The sequence below is a fragment of the Schistocerca gregaria genome, chromosome 10 (assembly GCF_023897955.1).
Source record: "Schistocerca gregaria isolate iqSchGreg1 chromosome 10, iqSchGreg1.2, whole genome shotgun sequence".
Lineage (NCBI taxonomy): Eukaryota > Metazoa > Arthropoda > Insecta > Orthoptera > Acrididae > Schistocerca > Schistocerca gregaria.
In genome coordinates this window covers 132,906,975-132,925,140 of record NC_064929.1, presented here as the reverse complement: position 1 = coordinate 132,925,140, position 18,166 = coordinate 132,906,975, and the positions used below count along the sequence as shown (strand labels likewise).

The 18,166-nt window shown below is 40.3% G+C and overlaps 1 protein-coding gene across 2 annotated transcripts in view; it reads right to left on the bottom strand.

The window, feature by feature from the left end:
• The window catches only part of LOC126293416 (tubulin-specific chaperone D), a 177,547-nt gene that overhangs the window by 124,964 nt on the left and 34,417 nt on the right, over positions 1–18,166 (bottom strand). For both annotated transcript variants that reach the window (XM_049986639.1, XM_049986640.1), the window contains exon 6: positions 4,095–4,243. In XM_049986639.1, coding sequence (XP_049842596.1) covers positions 4,095–4,243 — 149 coding nt within the window. The remainder of the gene's footprint in view (positions 1–4,094; positions 4,244–18,166) is intronic.

The following is an 18,166-nucleotide window of genomic DNA, read 5'->3' as shown; positions in this document are numbered from 1 at the left end:
GTCTTTCCGCTGGGGTGGGGAGCTCGCAACAGGTTGACATTCAGCTTTGGAGCAGGCAGACTTCGCAGCCCATTGGCTCTGGAGCAGAAGCAATAGATCGTGAAGTTGAACGACATCAGCTTGGTCTGATGACCTACCACCTGTTTTCACCTGCAGTGGAAGCTTTTCATTTGCTTTTATGGTCCAGGAGGGCTTTGTACGAGCTACCACAGCAGTGGTGGAGGCAGTGCAAGATTTTTTACCAAGCTCTGCCTTTGCAGGTACAGGAACTCCACAATAGTGGCAACCGTTGCTTTATACAATTTCCTTAGGAGGGCTATGGGCTCTGAAACAACTGCAGCTTGACTAGTGCATTGACAGACGCAGTTACCAGTGCTGACACCAGAAACCTCCATTTGGATAGAAGAGTTGACTGTCGAAACTGGCTATTTAAGGGTCGAAGCAAAAGATGCAATGAATGTGGAAGGCTGCATGACCTTATAAATCTTTTTGGTCTCACCATATGGCATGCGTTTCAATGTATTAATCTCCTGTACCTTCCTTTCTTCAAGGGAAACACTGCAGTTACTACTGCAGACAGGGTGATCCCCAGAGTAATTTATACACTTCAGAAAGGAGGAGCAACCAACTCCTTGTCACATTTGTCCCAAGTGGCTTCACCCTTACTTCCTAAGGTGGCATGCCCAAAGTTCTGGCATTTAAAACAGCGCATTGGGTCAAGGACAAAGGGCTGCACAGTTAAGTGAAGAAAATTCGCCTTAATATGTTCTGGGAGTTTTGTGCTATTAAAAGTGAGGATGAATAAGTCTGATTTAATCATATCACCTTCCACCCTTTTCACAATATTCTGCACATCTACAATGCCATCTTGGACCCATTCAACTTTCAGGTATTCCTTGGGGATGTCCACTATTCTCTACATGCCACAATGTCCTTAATGTAGTTTAATGTGGTGTGGAGGTCAGTCTCAATGGCATATTCCCCAGAAGTTTTGGCCTTCTGCAGGTTTGTAATTGTCAGAAACTTGTTTCCATCAGCAGTGTCCTATTTCATAGCCGCTTAACTGATTTTAAAGTACCTGCAATCCCCTATAAATCCTTTTGTATGTAAAAAGGTAACACTTTTTCAAAACTTCCCTCTTTTTGTTTAACCAATAAAAACACAATATGGCCAGAAGCATGCGTTCTCTTACTACACACACCAGCCATCTTATTTGATTGGGTATTGGGTATTGGGTATTGGTACCTACTAGAAGCCCATCCATTCCACTGGGAGGTGGAAGAGAAAACTTCGAAGAATCCATCTCAGTTCCATGAGCAGCTAAGAAAATATAAAAGTCCACCTACACAGAGCCCCATGAGCCTAGGTAAGCCTTATACACCTCAGGTGCAGCAGGTTTTCCAGAGATTGCCAGCTAACAACTGTTCCACATCAACAGTCATGCATCTCATCACCACACAGCACACCTTGAGATTGAGTGTTTTATTATAGAGGCTTTTTCCATCCACATGATCTGGGCAGTCAAGCCAAAACCCCAGTTCCCTGTGACAAACAACATTCCACTGCCACGTCATACAGTGGTCGCTGAAGCACGCCCAGAGCTTACAGTGACAGAGGACTGGCAGCACTTACCAAACCTTATCTCAGGAATGCGGGGTCCCAAGCCCGTACAGAGCCCATAATCACACTACTGTGGTTTGAGGAACATGATAGTGCACTCACACTTATGTTCTCAGTCACCAGAAGTGGAATGCATCTGAGATACTGTCAGGTGCTAGCTCCATGTCCACAAAGCACGGTGCATAATTTATGGAAATTACATATTCTATGTGTAGACAACTGGTGCCACACAGCTCTGAAAATTTACCAAAGATGTTTTGAACCCACACGACACAGAATCGTGGGTGCACTGAGCTCCAAAGGTGGACCAACACACTATTAAGTACCTTGTTACAATATTTTGGCTCATCAATGTATGTCCTGCTAAAGTAATATGCAGTTTTGAGTGTTGGGGTATCTATGCCCCCACATCAGTCTAGTGCTACCATCTAGCAAGAAGCTTTTAGAACTTGGAGAAAAATACTCTGAATCACAAGCTGGATATAGAGAAGGCAGCAAGTGGTCAAGTAGGGCAGAGTTTATGGCTGGCACAGCGCAACTATTTCACAAATATCAAATCAAGTCACCAATTTCTCCATTCTACGAACCTCTTACATGGGCAATTGTGTTTCCTTATCTATTCAGAATACAGACAGTGTTTTGAAACAATACTACAACACTCCTCAGAAATTTTGCTGGTTTGTACATTTGCAGTTAATGGGACAAATACGTCCCAGAAAACAACATAGAATGTAAAAAGCATTGGTATGTGATATGTCAAAGGCATCTTCACATTTTATGCTCAAAATTCCTATGTGGTAAAGCTTGTTTTTCACTGTCACGAAAAAAATGTGTTATGACATTGGTCTGTTATATATTTCTGTATTTACAACTATGATCATGTTCCTCTACAAACATAAATGGTATTATTAGTGAAGGAATATCTGCACCCAGCCACATCTAATAAATGAATGATTTAATTCACCATTACTAGTGTCAGACCTGAGCCTGCTGTCAGGCACACAGAAGTGAGGATTTCTCGTACGAATTTCACAGTCTTGTTCAATCCAGTTACAGAATAGTCATGATTATCTGGTTTACAAATAGGTTTTACATTATACACAAGGTCTTTACCTTTTATTTACTCAAGGAAAAATTTAGCTGTATAAAATATGACATAGGAGTCAGCATCATCTGTGTGTGATATGCTAAACCATGTGCTAGACTGAAGACAAGATGTTAGACATGTGTTAAAAGTTGATGTCAGACTGTTACTGGTTTGATTGGCGGTCGCATAGAACAAGATGATTAAATAATGGAATACTTCTACAGTTATGATTCTAGTTCTTAGCCAAGACTGTCATGAAAACCTATACATTTAATATGAAAAAAGTAGTGACTTGTCAAATGAAGGTATTTTTTCCAGTAATATTTGATTTTTCTTTCTTTTTCTTTTTATAAATAAGCTACTAAGCTAACTATGCCAGTAGACATAATCCCTCTAACAGTACAACATTATAACTGGATGAAATTTTTTGCGAACATTCAGTTTCTTAATTCTACTTAGTAATTTAGCCTTCAGTCAGGTTTGTTGTGAATGTAGTTTATATTTGTATTTCTTCCAATAAATTCTTTGCTTGCTCAGCGAAATGTAGTACTTCTAGATTTTCTTCCACACTATTATCTATGTCTCCATGCTAGGCCAGATTAGAAGCAAAAGTTGGTTTATTTAAGTTTCTTAGCCTAAGTGTTTTGTGCCTTTATCTAAGTTCAGGTAAAAACAGAGATGTAGGAAGATCTGATACTGAAAATCGTGTGTTGAGCTTTTATTTTTGAAATGTGAAAAAAATGGTCAAATGTTTTGTGAAATGATTCGGCTAAAAGTAAGAAATAAAATAGATTAGAGAAACATTTGACATACCTCTGAATTATGCTCAACATCATGTAAAGCAAATAAGGGTGAGGACAGAGAACTAAAAGTTCATTGTTTAGATTAGATCTGTAAAGAGTACTACATGATATTGCCTGGACGATTATGTAGACCATGCAGTCTCATTTGCCATACACAGTTTTGAGTAACATTCAAACACACAACAAATGTTTCTTTAATGTATTTTATATCTTACTCCTAGACAAATCATTTCATAAAACATATGATCAATGGTTTTCCTTTTTTTAACTATCCTGATTACTTTCAAATCACTCTTTTTTTCAGCTCATGGTGGTCAATTTGATACCTTATTTGTCCATTTCCAACTCTTTGTTTGGCTATAAAAAATGGGACAAAAAAATCGACTGTGTAACTACTAGGGAGTCGCTTTGGTTCCACTCAAACATTTTAACAATGAGTTTTCATCAAAAAACGCCAGGGGATTAAACCAATAAATCATGACTGGCTGTATTTACTCCAATCACAGTGGTGAATAATGTCAAGAATGGACGAGATAAGTATTAACACAGTTTCTTCACTCTGACCGACAGGACACAGAACTCACCGAGCTCTGCGAGTGCGAGGCAACCCCCGTGCCAAGCACTGTGCAGCTCTCGTGGGCTGAACAGCTCCAGGACAGAGCAAAGGACCTCATCTGCGAGGTCCCTTGGAAGGCGGCCAGTTACACGCCCGATGCCCTTTGCTGCTGACCATCTGCACAATAAAACTCAGAATCAGTAAACATTAATCACAGATAAATTATGTGCTATTTTAAATGCTGCTTATTACAGGAAACAATAAAGCAGTATACTGAGTCTAAAGCCACTGTACATTGCGTGATTTAGGTACTTTGTATACCACTTTATTTTTTTGACAGTTGTTCTTTGCACAACCCATTTGTGAATGTAAAGGAGAAGGGGAAAAAATGATTGTAGTCCCAGAGTTACACTCCACCACGTCTTGTCGAGAACAAGTGTATATGCCGCTTCCCTCTCCTTTCCTGTTCCAGTCAGAAACGGTTCGCTGGAGAACAGTTATCTGTAGGCCTCCGTGTGAGCTCGAATCTCTCTGATTTTAACTTTGTGGTCTTTTCACAAGACATACATAGAAGGGAGCAATGTATCAGTTGTTTCTTTTACAAATACATGTTCTTAAAATTTTAACAGAAACCACACTGTGATGCACAGTGCCTCTCTTTTAGTGTCTGCCACCAGAATTGGATAAACATCTTTACTGTGCTTTCGTGCTTACTGTGTAAATCTGTGATGACGTGTGCTGCTATTCTTTGGGTCTTCTCTACTTCCTCTATCAATCCTTTGTGGCACAGTTCCCAGACTAACGTGCAATATTCAAGTACTCGTGAAACTGCGGTTTTGTAAGCTACACTGTACTGTTCATGCCACATATCCGTCTACATTTATTACATTTTGTTATTACATTTTAATAGATTCACATTGTTGTAAGCTATCAAGAAGTGTATCATTAGAACTACCATCTGACTAAATGACAGGTGGTCTCAGAGCGCGAGAACAATGAGACAGGTAGAAACCATATCATGCAAGAACATATAGAAACAGCACTGATTCACTTACGAGGCTTGGCACAAATAAGTGTATCTTTCATTACTTAAATTTACTGTTTATACACTGATATACGTCTCCAAGAAATGCTCTTAACATTCCCCACAGTGATAACTCGTTATCAATAATTTCAAGAAATCTTAATTCACACTTAGAAACTAGTTGCAAACTGTAATTAATGTTGATAATCATTAGTGGTCAGAATCGACCCATCACATGTGTGCCAGGAGCAGACAGGCACCAAACAGTTAAGCTAGTTCAGTAAGTTTCCAAAGAGGCAACAAGCAAGACTGTGTGTGAAGTGTGATTTTGCATATAAGGAGAACAGTTTGTTAAAAGCTGCCTTGGGAAATGTACATGTGCAACCTCATGTTATCCTTAAGAGTGTGTCAAGTATTTTCCATGAATTTTTACAGTGATCGAGAAATAATGATTAGTATCTGGTAATTTTGCTGCAAACATTAATATTAGACTGGCTCTAGAAATCATTTTCTTGATTTTGTGATGTTTATCATTAAAAATAAAACCAGGTGGTATCCCAATATTTCACAATTCTCTTTATAGTAACATTGAGATTTTTCCCATTTGCCTTTCCGTTATGCACGCATTTTAGAGTCTGCAGCCAGCAGAGAAGAAACCAATCGGGACGAAGACAATGAGTCATGTTTACAAGACAAGAGGTAAGCAAACTGCCTTCAGTTCTGCTATCAGAAATGGATGCAGATGTTAGATTGAGAATCTTCTGCAAATCTAGCAGCTGGCATTTCTTGTTCAGTTGAAAGTATTATATACAGAAATTCACCGTGTAACATTCAATGCTTACATTTTGCACTCCCTTGTGATTGGTGTTACAGCCTCCTTCAGAGGTAGATTACACTTCCTAAGGATTATTTGAACAAATCTGAGACTGGAATCTGTTTTTTTTTCTGTGATTACTTCTATGGGGTCATTCCACATCACATAGTTCCATATGGGTACTACCAGATATTTAATGGATGTGACTGCTTCCAGTGACTGTTTGCCAAATGTGTAAGCATACTACTTTTTTTTAAGCAAGTTGCACTTGCTTTCCTTAAGGGAAAAGGCAGGCTGCTTTAAGGCTTATCTGGCTTGCCCTTCTCCAGCCAGAGGGTTACAATTTATTTTATTTATATACACTTTTATTATCATCTAAATTACATGGCAATGCATGTATAGGGTTTCAATGTGGGTTTATATGAGTTGAAAAAGAAGGAGAAAAAATAATAATAAAATAATTTTTTTGTCATTATAGTTCTAATTAATCATAATGATTGTGACAAAAATTTAAAGAAATATTCTAGGTGCACAGGCCCTTCTCTTCCTGTCATAGCAGTATTGTCCGCCCCGGTAGCTGAGCGGTCAGTGCAACGGACTGTCAATCCAAAGGGCCCGGGTTCGATTCCCGGATGGGTCGGAGATTTTCTCCACTCAGGGACTGGGTGTTGTGTTGTCCTAATCATCATCATTTCATCCCCATCGACGCGCAAGTCACCGAAGTGGCATCAAATCGAAAGACTTGCACCAGGTGAACAGTCTACCCGACAGGAGGCCCTCGTATCACAACATTTCATTTCACAGCAGTATTTAAAAGCTGGGCTTTACATGTAAAATTGTTGCTATTATAGATTCTATATCTAGGTGTAGAGGCTCTTCTTTCCTGATGGTACAGTATTTGGAACCTGAGTATTACACGTTTTCTTAATCCTCATGTTTAGTTTACTGTTAGACCAGTTTTTTGCCATTTTTTCTCTCATGAGGCCATTGTGGTATTGCATTGTGTCATCTCTGATCCCTGTTGTCTAGGTGGGTCAGTATTGTCTCTTCGTGTATCAGCTGTGTCATGGCAGGGGTATTCATTACAAATGTTTTGTGCAAATCTCTCTCTCCCCCCTCGTGTGTGTGTGTGTGTGTGTGTGTGTGTGTGTGTGTGTGTGTGTGTGTGAAAACCTGGGTCACCTAGTCATTAGTGGTTTGTAGTTAGTAAGCATTTTGTCTGGTCTGTTGATGATGTGGTTTCCGTATCTTACCCTCAGTTTTGTAAGTCTCATCTCTAGAGGAACCGTTCCTGTTATTTTGTACACATCACTGTTTCGGGTGAGGGTTGGTAGTTTTGCCATACTTCTCAGCAAGCTTCTCTACTACAGGAGCAGCAGTGTATTCGTAGATGGGTCTAATGAGGGTCCTGTATATAGCTGTCCTGGTGGAGCAGCCATATAGTAATCCTTCTATTTGTCTCACTAAGTTTTGACATTTTCTCATCTCACTCAGCAAGTATTGGAGATGTGTCTTTAGGTTTATGAGTTTCTACTTAATGAGATACCATGTATGTCATTAAATTGTAGAAGTTGGTTCAAGAGTCTGAGTTCTATGTCTGTGCATCTTTGTTGACTTTTTTTTGTTAAGTTACTGCGGTGGAATAACATGGATTGTATTTTTGTGGAGGTTAGGTCATATTCTCTATTTAGTCATCCAGTTTTTGTATTTGTCTAGGTACCTATTTGTTTTACACCATATGGTGTTTCTGCAAAATCTTGCACCCCAGCAGGCAGTGTTATCTACATAAAGGGCTATTTTTTCATCTTGGTCAATAGTTGTCAGTATGTAATTGTTGCACAGTGCATACAGTAGCAGGAATATTGTAGTTCCCTGTGGGATTCCTGCTTCTGGGGTGCTTCTGACCTGATATCCTTTACGAGTACAAAACACGTTTGTACTACTATCGGTATTCTGATGATTTGTAATATTTTGGTCAGGAGTCCTTACATAACTAGTTCATAAATAGTCCACCACACCACAATTAGTTGAATGCCTGCTTTACAGAAAGGAACAGGACTAGTGTGCATTGGGGTCTGCTGAAGTTTTTCTTTACATCACTGGTCGGTTTAATGAGTGGGTCACAGGTGGAATGGTTTTTCTTTAAGTTTGACTGTATGAGCGGCAGTATTTCTCTCTCTCTCTCTCTCTCTCTCTCTCTCTCTCTGTGTGTGTGTGTGTGTGTGTGTGTGTGTGTGTGTGTTCGGAGTTTGTCAATCATTATTCATTCATAAGTTTTTTCCTAATACGTCTAGTAGTGATATAGGTCTGTACAAGAGTGGACCAGTCCTTAGTTTGATGGGTTTAGGGATAATTATAGTCTTACTTGTCACCCATCTCTCAGGTACTTTTTCTGTCATCATACAGTAGTTGTATATTAGGGATAGTATGGAGACTGATAGAGAAGATGGTTTTCTAGAGATGGATTCGACTGATGTTTAGTCCTGGGATTGCTTCAGTGATTTCTGTGTCTAAGACTGGCTTTGTCAGTTCTGCGTGTCGTCCTCTTACTCTACTGTGGTGCTTGTAAGTGTATCAGGTAAGTCAGCCTCTACTAGGCACCTGAAAGAGTCACTGAATTTGTTATCTGTTGGAAATGAGACTTCTATGAATTCATTGGCTCTGTTTTTTGGCATCCATGGTGGCTTCACTGTTTATTATTAACACTTTGAATGCCATGACCATAATATTGTGTTCTCTTTAATGTTATAAAAAATGCCATACGCATAATATTAAGTGCACAACATCTCAGTGAGGATTGCCACGATTGTTATATTACTTGTATCACTCCTCACTAGGATATCAAGTCCATAATATGGGTATTGCTTTCTTTCTAATGTTGAAGACAGTGTAACATTATGGATGCGGCACTCAAATTGTTAATGTATTGTTTCTGATCTGTTCTTGGCCAGAAAGTGTTTTAAATTTCTTCCACTATTTCCTGCCCTCTCTGCAGTTCTATTTTCTATAGGTGTCGTTCAGTTCTTTTTGTTTGTGACTGAATATAAATAGCTTGGATTTTGAGATTGAATGGTTGCATTGTTATTTCATGTCAGTATTGTTTGTACTTCTCATTTCTCAGTAGATTCGTGTTTTCTCTCGTATTAGTGATAGTGCCTTTGCTGGGTTGGTAGGTCTCCAATGGTTTACCTTTTTCTTTGAAGTGACCTCATCTATTGGCCTCTTGACCTTTTTTTTCTCATTGCAGGGTTACATGTTCTGAGGTTATCATTATCTGCCAGACTTAGAGGGATTGACAATCCACCTTGTATTACATTTTGTTATCATGTCCAGTGCGTCTTTGCTTATAGTTGCACAGTGTGCTGTGTCGACTGGGGGATGGATGAGTTTACTGCTGTGGTGAAGAACAGTAAGGAGAGATGATCAATAGTCACAGGGTATCCCAACTGTGGTTCAGTCAGGGTGGAAAGTTAGGTATGGACTATGGAGAATACTGTCAGAGGTTGACATGCCCATGTGGACTATGAAAGTCAGTTGACTTAATGGGAGTCTAACTATAGGATTAATGATGAGGATGTTGAAGAGTGCTCGTGTATTGCTGTCGATCATTGTGTTTCTAAGAAGTGTTTGGGAATCATTAGGTATTGCTGGAAGTCATGAAGAACTGCTTATTGTGGCAGGTTGTATAAACAAGAAAATGTTAGTTTGCACTGTAGTGCCCTCATCAGTACTCGAACAGCCTCTGTGCCTTGGAGATGTTTGGGGAGCACAACTTCAATTATGGGGGCATTTATGTCACTGAAGACAGCCACACCTCGCAGCCATCTGGGTGGTTTACGAAGTAGCAGTCGTACCTATTGAACTTGCATGTTCTTTGGTCTGTTAGTTATGTTTCAGCAACCCTAAGGATGTAGATGTTTGTTTGTTTCTAACTGTGCATCACTTAAGTCTTTTTGTGTGTCAATTCATTAGCATTGATGAACATTATGTCAGTCTTCTGTCTTTCGATTAATGTCACCCTGCCCTACCATCATAAAGGCTAAATGGCCTTTGTTTTTCTGAGATGGTTCCACTTAACTGTTTCAGTGACTGTCACGTGGATACAGTTGCTCCTTTGTGTTACTTATAAATCCTTCCCTAGAAGCTGCTCCATTACTTTTGTTACTACTGTCTTCACTTTGTGTTTCTTGTCTCAACACACATTCAGGAAAACATCTGTTAGTAGCCTGACAAAGTCATTTTTCATGACTGCTTCTGTTGTGAGTTTTACTGTTGAGTGGGGCAGGGGGTAGGCTCAGCTACTGCCTTGCTGACACCTGAGTGTATATGTTAAGGGTTTCTTTAGGGGGGTTGTTGCATTTATAGGACAGCACTGAGTGTTTGCCCTGGCAGTTGGCACATTTGGTTATCTCAATAGGTGTGTTTCACTGGGACTTTGCATCTGTTTATGACTGGTCATAAGCTAGACATAATACCAAAACATAATACAAGATGGATTATCGACACCTCTAAGTCTGATAGATAATGGCAACCTAGAATATGTAACCACACAATGAGACAACACAGTCAGAAAGCCACTAAATGAGGTCATTCCAAAGAAAACAGTAAACCATTGGAGGCCTACCATTCCAGCAAAGGCAATAACACTAATATGAGAGAAAAAATGAATCCATTGAGAAATAAGACATACAAACAATTGTTACCTGAAACGACAATGGAACCACTTCAACTCACAGGCTAAGCTACTCATATTCAGTTATACATTTCATTTGTTTATACTGAGGATCAGCTGCCAACCCCAGCACCTTGCCTTAGTCCTACATATTTTGCTACAGTTTAATAGTGTTGTGGCTTCTCTGCATACAACAGCATTATTCATAAACATCCTTGTGGAGCTTCCAGCATTAACATTTTTGTTACTTTTTAAGTCAGGTCAGACAAATGGTATCATAACTGGATGTGATCTCTGGAATTTATGACGTAATTCATCAAAATGCAACAGTACATCCCCTTCCATGATGACTTGCTAAGTCATGAAAATAAGTAACTTTCTATTGACATGACCTTAGGCTGAAAACATAATTTAGAAAAAAAAAAAATATTGTAGAAATTTTGAAATATGACATTATGGAGAATCACATAAGTGCAGATATCTTTAACTGATAGTTGTACTTGCCATGTATCAACTCTAGATGTTACTTTCGTCTTATCAACAGTAGTAAGGAAGATTTGGAAAGTCACCCTGGCGAAATGTGTAATATTAAATTGTTCTGTATTTTAATTTTGTCAGTCTATCAAGATCCAATTCATCTACTTTTTTACATAATAGTTCTTCGTTTTTCATACACTGATGAGACAAAAGTTATGACTTGCCTAATAGTGTGTCAGACCAGTTTGAAAAGCAATACAGCAACATGAGTCTGCATTGCATGGCTCTGACAAGTCCTTAGTACTTTCCATAAGGTGTGTGACACCACATAGCCATAATTCCCATAGAGTATGAGCCAGTCATTTGTGGGTGCAAAGCTGATGCCGAATAGTGCACCACATGTAATCCATAAGGTTCAGATAAGGCAAATTTGGTGGCAAAAACATCAACTTTTTTTTACTATAAGACTCTTAAAACGACTGTAAAGTAGCTCTGGCCTTGAACCCTTGATTACTTCCTCAGGGTCTCCATGGAAGCCCAGATGAATGTCTCCCATTGTTTAATATTGCCTGCATAAGCCTACATCCATGGCACCGGTCCTACATCTACATCAAAGCTACGTGCATACCCAACAAGCCACCATATGGTACACAGCAGAGGGTGTCTTGTATCATTACTAGTCATTTCATTTTCTGTTATGCTTGCAAATACAGCGAGGGAAATATGATGTGCCTCTGAACGAGCCCTATTTTCTCTTCTCACCATGGTCATCATCATCATCTTGGATAGTTTCCAGCCTCTGACTAGGTCTGTTTAGAACATAAGCCTCTCCATCATCTTCTGTCTTGCCACCATATCTCCGTCTTCACCTTGGTTCAGTCTTCTCCTTTCTTCTGGATGCATTCCTACACTCCTTTCAGCCATCTGTCTCTCGGTCTTCCTCTTGGTCTATATCCTTTCAGTTTCATCTCATGTATCCTCCTGGGTATCCTCTTCTCCTCCATTCACTTATCATGCCCATACCATCTCTGCTCTGCCTTGATTTCTCTATCTCCTCCTGTAATGGTTCTACCTTAATTAACTACCTGATCCTCTCATTTTTTTAACCTGTCTATCTTTGTCATTCCAATACTGTTCCTCAAGAATTTCATCTCACTAGCTTGTACTTTGCTTTTCTCTCTTCCTTTCATAACTCAGGTTTCAGATGTGTGTGTCAGGATCGGGACATAGTATTACCAACATTTTACCTTTTTACTGATTTGGGGTACATCCTTGCTCCATATCAGGCTTCTGACACTCTTCCAAATTGCTTCTGCTTTTCTCCCCCACTCCTTTATTTCTCTGTCATTTTTTCCATCTTCCTGTATCACACTTCTTAGCTACTTGAAATTCTTCATTCTCCTCAATCATTCCCCTCCGATTGTTATTCCAGTTGTTCGTCTCCTCTTCATTCTTCTTTTGATAATCATCTCACTCTTACTTATACTAAATTTCACCCATATTCTTGTACGGTTCTTTCCCATATGTCCAAATGCTCTTGTACTTCCTCCTCTTTATCCCCCAAATCATCATATCATCTGCAAACACCATAGTTTTCATCTTTCCTTCACCAATTACTTGTGCTACTGTACTCCTAATATCACCCATCACTACAATGTAGAGTAATGGTGAAAGTGCACTTCCCTGCCTCAAGCCATTCTTCTGTTCAATCCAAGCTGATCTCTCCTCTCCCACTTTCACACAGCTCACACTTCCATGGTACATTTCCCTTATCCTCCAAATAATCTGTTTTCCTACTCCTCTGTTCTCCAGGGCTTTCCACACTTTGCTTCTACATACACTGTCATACACTTTCTCAATGTCCAGGAAGGTCATTAGTAGATCTATTCCATATTCATGATGCTGTTCCTGCAGTTGTCTTACAGAAAAAATTAGACCCACAGTGGACCTTCCTGTTCTGATTGCCATGATCTTTATGTGAAACGTAAGTTGGTGACAGCAGACTTGCTCTGCAGTCAGCTTCAAATGCCGATTCTCCAAATTTCCTCAACAGTGTTCCAAAAAGAATGTTGCCTTCCCTCCAGCAATGTGCATTTGAGTTCCTGAAGCATCTCTGTAATACTCGTGCAATGACTGAAACTACTGGTAACAAAACTAGCAGTCCACTTCTAAATTGCTTCAACATCATCCTTTAAATCTGACCTGGTTGGGACCCTGAACACTCAAGCAGTATGCAAGCAAGGGTTGCACTAATGTTCTACACATGATCCCATTTACAGATAAAGCACCCTTTCCTAAAACACTCCCAATAAGCCAAAGTCGACCATTCACCTTCCCCCCTACAACCCTTACATGCTCTTTCCATTTCATTCCACACTGCTTTGTAACGTTATGCTCAAATGTTTAAATGATGTGACCGTGTAAAGCAGGACACTGCTAATGCTATATTTCAACATTACAGGACTGTTCTTCCTACTCGTCTGCAGTAACTCACATTTTTCTACATTTAGAGATAGCTGCCATTCATCACACCAACTAGAAATTTTGTTCAAAGCCCACCTACACTCAATGACAACACCTTCCCATACAACATAAGCAACCAGTTGCAGATTGTTGCTCAGCCTGTCTGTCAGATCATTTATGTATATAGAAAATGACAGTGGTCCTGTCACAGATAACTGGGGCACTACTTACGATACTCTATAGTCTCAGACGAACACTCACTGTCGAGGACAACATACTGGGTTCTATTATGTAAGAAGTCTTCAAGGTACTCACAAATCTGGGAACCCATTCTGTATGCTTGTACCTTCATTAACAGTCTGCATAGGGGCACCGTGTCAAACGTTTCTGCACTGCACGGACACGACCTTTGACCTAGTGTAACAAGAAATTTCATCCTTCTGACGAGGCAACACATTTCCACTAATGCACAGTCCAATCTCGATGGCCCTGTGCCTACAACAATCATAACTGATGACATCATTGAGCAAATGCAGGAACACGTAAGGGTTGTCTGCTGAAGAACACAACCCTCAACAGTGTGTCCTGAACAGTGTGCACCACAACTCTTGAGCCTGCACCACCATTGTATTCTGTCATCAGATCCCTCACAGTTTGCCACCAATCCCGCTTTACAGATTGTGTAAGCTACCGAACATCAGATCTGAATGGGGTGTGAACTTTCAACAACTTGTCACCTGCTCATGGTGTCACTGTCATACAGCCACTTTCAATAGAGGCTCACAACAGTAGCACACAAACTGCCAACCAGCTCTTCCATTTCCAAGTTCCTTGTTCCAAAGTCCCAGGCCTTAGCAATCTGCCCTGCTCAAAACTGCTTACAGCCCATATCGTCACTCTAACAATCACCCATTTATCTCTACCCCACTCTATTTTCCTTACATCATATACTTGCAATGTCACCAAGTAGCATTCAGTCTCTCAGCAGGCAGCAGTCATAATGTTGTACCTTGTCAGAAGATGTGAGGAGTTAACACAGAGTGTAAGACTGAAAGTCAAAAGCCTAACATCTACTTTTCGTTCGCAGAGCTCTATCCCTTACGCTGCCTAATTGTGCCTCACAGAGCAACAGGGTTCTCCACATTTAAACTTGCTGCAATACTAACAGTACTGGCACTGTAAAGACGACTCTCAGACAGGTGGCTGATAGGAGTAGTGTAATCAATAAAGATTCGATGGTACTGACTGGTATTAACTGATTTTTAACTGTAGAAAACATTCAACACTGTTAACTGAATCTTCCGTCGGTTCTTGGTAGAACAACATTATAATAACTGGTGCTTTTCATTTATTATTCAGCACTGTGTTAATACGTTGGTTTCTGCAAAAACAGAAGTGAAGTAGTCAGTTAACAGTTGCTGAAATGTTTTGTGTAACTGAGACTGAAAACATCTTATTTATTTACACATTAGAATCCCAGGGTGACAAGTTATTTGAGGGATGGAATTTTCGCACCCAATGTCATCTCATCAATGCAAGTTTTTAGAACTGAGAGTGTACGCATTTTTGAGTAGTCAGTACAGAGGTTCAGAATATCTTAAATGGAATAAAACAACGGAAAGTCCAAGTTGGAATATCAAACACCTGGTCAACAATGAGACTTTAATGATCAGAACTTAGGGCCAAGACAACACCCTATCCACCTTCCTTCACAACCTCAAGACCTTCTCCCCCATCCAATTCACCTGGTCCTCCTTACGCCAGCATGTCATCATCCTGGATGTCAACCTCCTCTCTGATCACTCTGTCCACACATCTGTCATTAATCTCGCCAACAATACCTGCACTTCAACAGCTGTCATTCCTACATCACCAAAAAATCTCTACCATACAGCCCAAATAGCCAGGGATGGCATATCTGCTGTGATAAGAACTCCCTCCCCTAGAATAATGAAGGTCTCACAAAGGACTTAACAGACAGGCATTATTCCCAAACCTTGTCCACAATTCAATTTCTACTGACATATCACCACACATCCCTAATCCAACCACCACCTAACCACACCAGTTACAAAGGAGCACACCCTTAAGTAGCCGATACCACCCTGGAATGGAACAACTGAACAACATTCTTTGAAAGGGCTTTGGCTATCTATTATCATTCCCTGAAATGAGTGATGATGATGATGTCTGACATGGTAACTGCACGGTCACTGCAGCGGATTGCTAACTGGAGGGGCCCAGGTTAGATCGCTGGCTGGGTCAGAGATTTTCTCCAGTTGGGGACTGAGTGTTGTGTTGTCCTCACATTCGTATCATCAATACTAATATTCCACTGCTGAGATTGCTGTAATGACATGCCCTGAAAGCAAATTTTAAAAATTAATAACAATAATCCCAACCAGGCGCCTTCTCACACCTCCTAAAGTTGTTCTATCACCCACCCATTCTCCACAACACCCTAGTCCTTCCCTATGCCACTCCCAATCCCAATCCATTGCCACAGGGATCATACCACTGTGGAAGACTCAGGTGTAAGACCTGCTCAATCTGCCCATGCAGCATCTCCTATTCTAGTAGTGTTACAGGCTTATCCTGCCCCATCAGAGGCGGGACCATGTCACATATCCCAGCTTTGCGGCAATCATTACGCAGCTTTTTATATTGGTATGACTACCAATCAGCTTTCTACCAAGATGAATGGAGACTGCCAAACTGTGGCCAAGAGCAATGTGGGCCACCCTGTGGCACAACAACCAGCTGAATGTAAAACGCTTGATTTCATTGGCTGCTTCACATCTCGGTCCATCTGGATCCTCCCCACCACCACCAACTTCTGTGAACTATGCAGATGGGAGTTATTCTTACGACACATTATCTGCTGCCAAAATCTGGCTAGCCTCAGCCTACAGTAATATACTGTCTCCACACCCTCCACTCAACAGATACCACCCCCTCTGTCCTATCACCTACCCCAATTTATGTCCCCCACCATCATGCTGCTTTGCTTTCTGCCAGCGCCACCAGCCTTTGCCCTCTCTACATCTTTCCCGCTCCCCATCCTCCCACCTCCACCCCCACCAATCCCTCGCCCACAGCATCTCGACAACGCAAGACGGAGCTATCCCAGGGAGCTGTCTGGCCATCACCTAGTTCCTGCATATTCCATTAGGCAATGCTGACTTCTCTTCCCCCACTCATACCCTGCTATCCCTTCCTCTTCCTCACCTCACTCCAGATTGCTGCTACCACTCAACACAAGACCATTGCAGTCTGGCCACAGAGAGATTGGTCACGTATGCACGAAGTGTGCTTGTGTGTGTGTTTTTTTCTTTTATATTCTGAAGAAGGCTTTGGCCAAACGCTCATTGCACAAGTCTTTTCGTTTTGCCAGTCTTCAACTCAACGAGTTGTCTTTACAGTGAGTGGCAACATAATGTTGTTCTCAGTGATATAAATGGCAACAGGAAATAAGAATTGCACTGCAATAAAAGGAAACATATTAATTAAGGACTTCCATGGAATGGAATGGAATGTGTCAGAGGTTTAGTGGTTAAATGAGAAATTGAATCTGCATTACTAAATGGTTAATTGAGGACACAATCCCTGTTGCAGGTTGCCTGTCTACAATAAAAGCAAGGTTTTGAATATTTTGTACAGTTATCGACCAAATTTAAAATTCTGTCATAATATACTCTTTAAGAGATATAATCTTATATCAACACAGTAAGATAAGTATTACAGTTAGAAACTGTGTAGATGTCTTGACGCAGCATAACCTATATCAACAAATTACCCAGATAATATTCATCCAGCACTTGGGAATGAGAGCACTTAGCGACATCTGACAAACTTTGCATGTAATTTCAAATCTTTACAAAAGTTTTCCTTGCTGTCACCCCCCACAAAATGAGGAAAGGATAAAACCTGATTGCTTACTACCTTTTCACTTTTGATGCAGTAAAACTACAGTGTCAGGAATGACATTTTAATTTATTACTTCTTTATCACTATTCGAAGACAGTGTTAAATATACCACTGAATGCACTTTCAAAATTAGGCCTAAATCATTTTACAACACACAGTTAAGGAAATCTGGTGTTTCATACATGGGACTTCCATTCATTAAATGATCAGAGTGGGCAGCGGGTTACTTATTTGTGTAAAATGGCAATTGATTTAAGATTCAGTAGTTTACAAGGGAAATATTCCAGAGTGACACTGACTGGAATGAAACTAGTGATGTTAAGATGGTGATAAGTTAGTGCGAACTGAAACATAGTTACATTGAAATTCTAACCAATAAACAGTGACTTTAATTGCAAACATTTCTTATTAATTATTAACTACAACCAAGGACATTATATTAACTACTAAATCTCAATATAAGAGTACAGACAACTATATCAAAAGATGGAAGAAGGGGCATGGAATTAGTGATGGGCTCACAGTCACAGTTCTTAACCTTTCCTTGATCACCTGTTTAGTATCCCTGACAGTGGACATCAATAGACAAGCTGGTGCAGGTCTCGCGACAGCATAGTGCAGCAAAATGTATCAGATGGTGCACACAAAGTTTCATATGGGCAGAGCTGCTGACCCTGCACTTTACTTTCCAGTGACGATCAGCCTGACCAGTCAGTTCATACG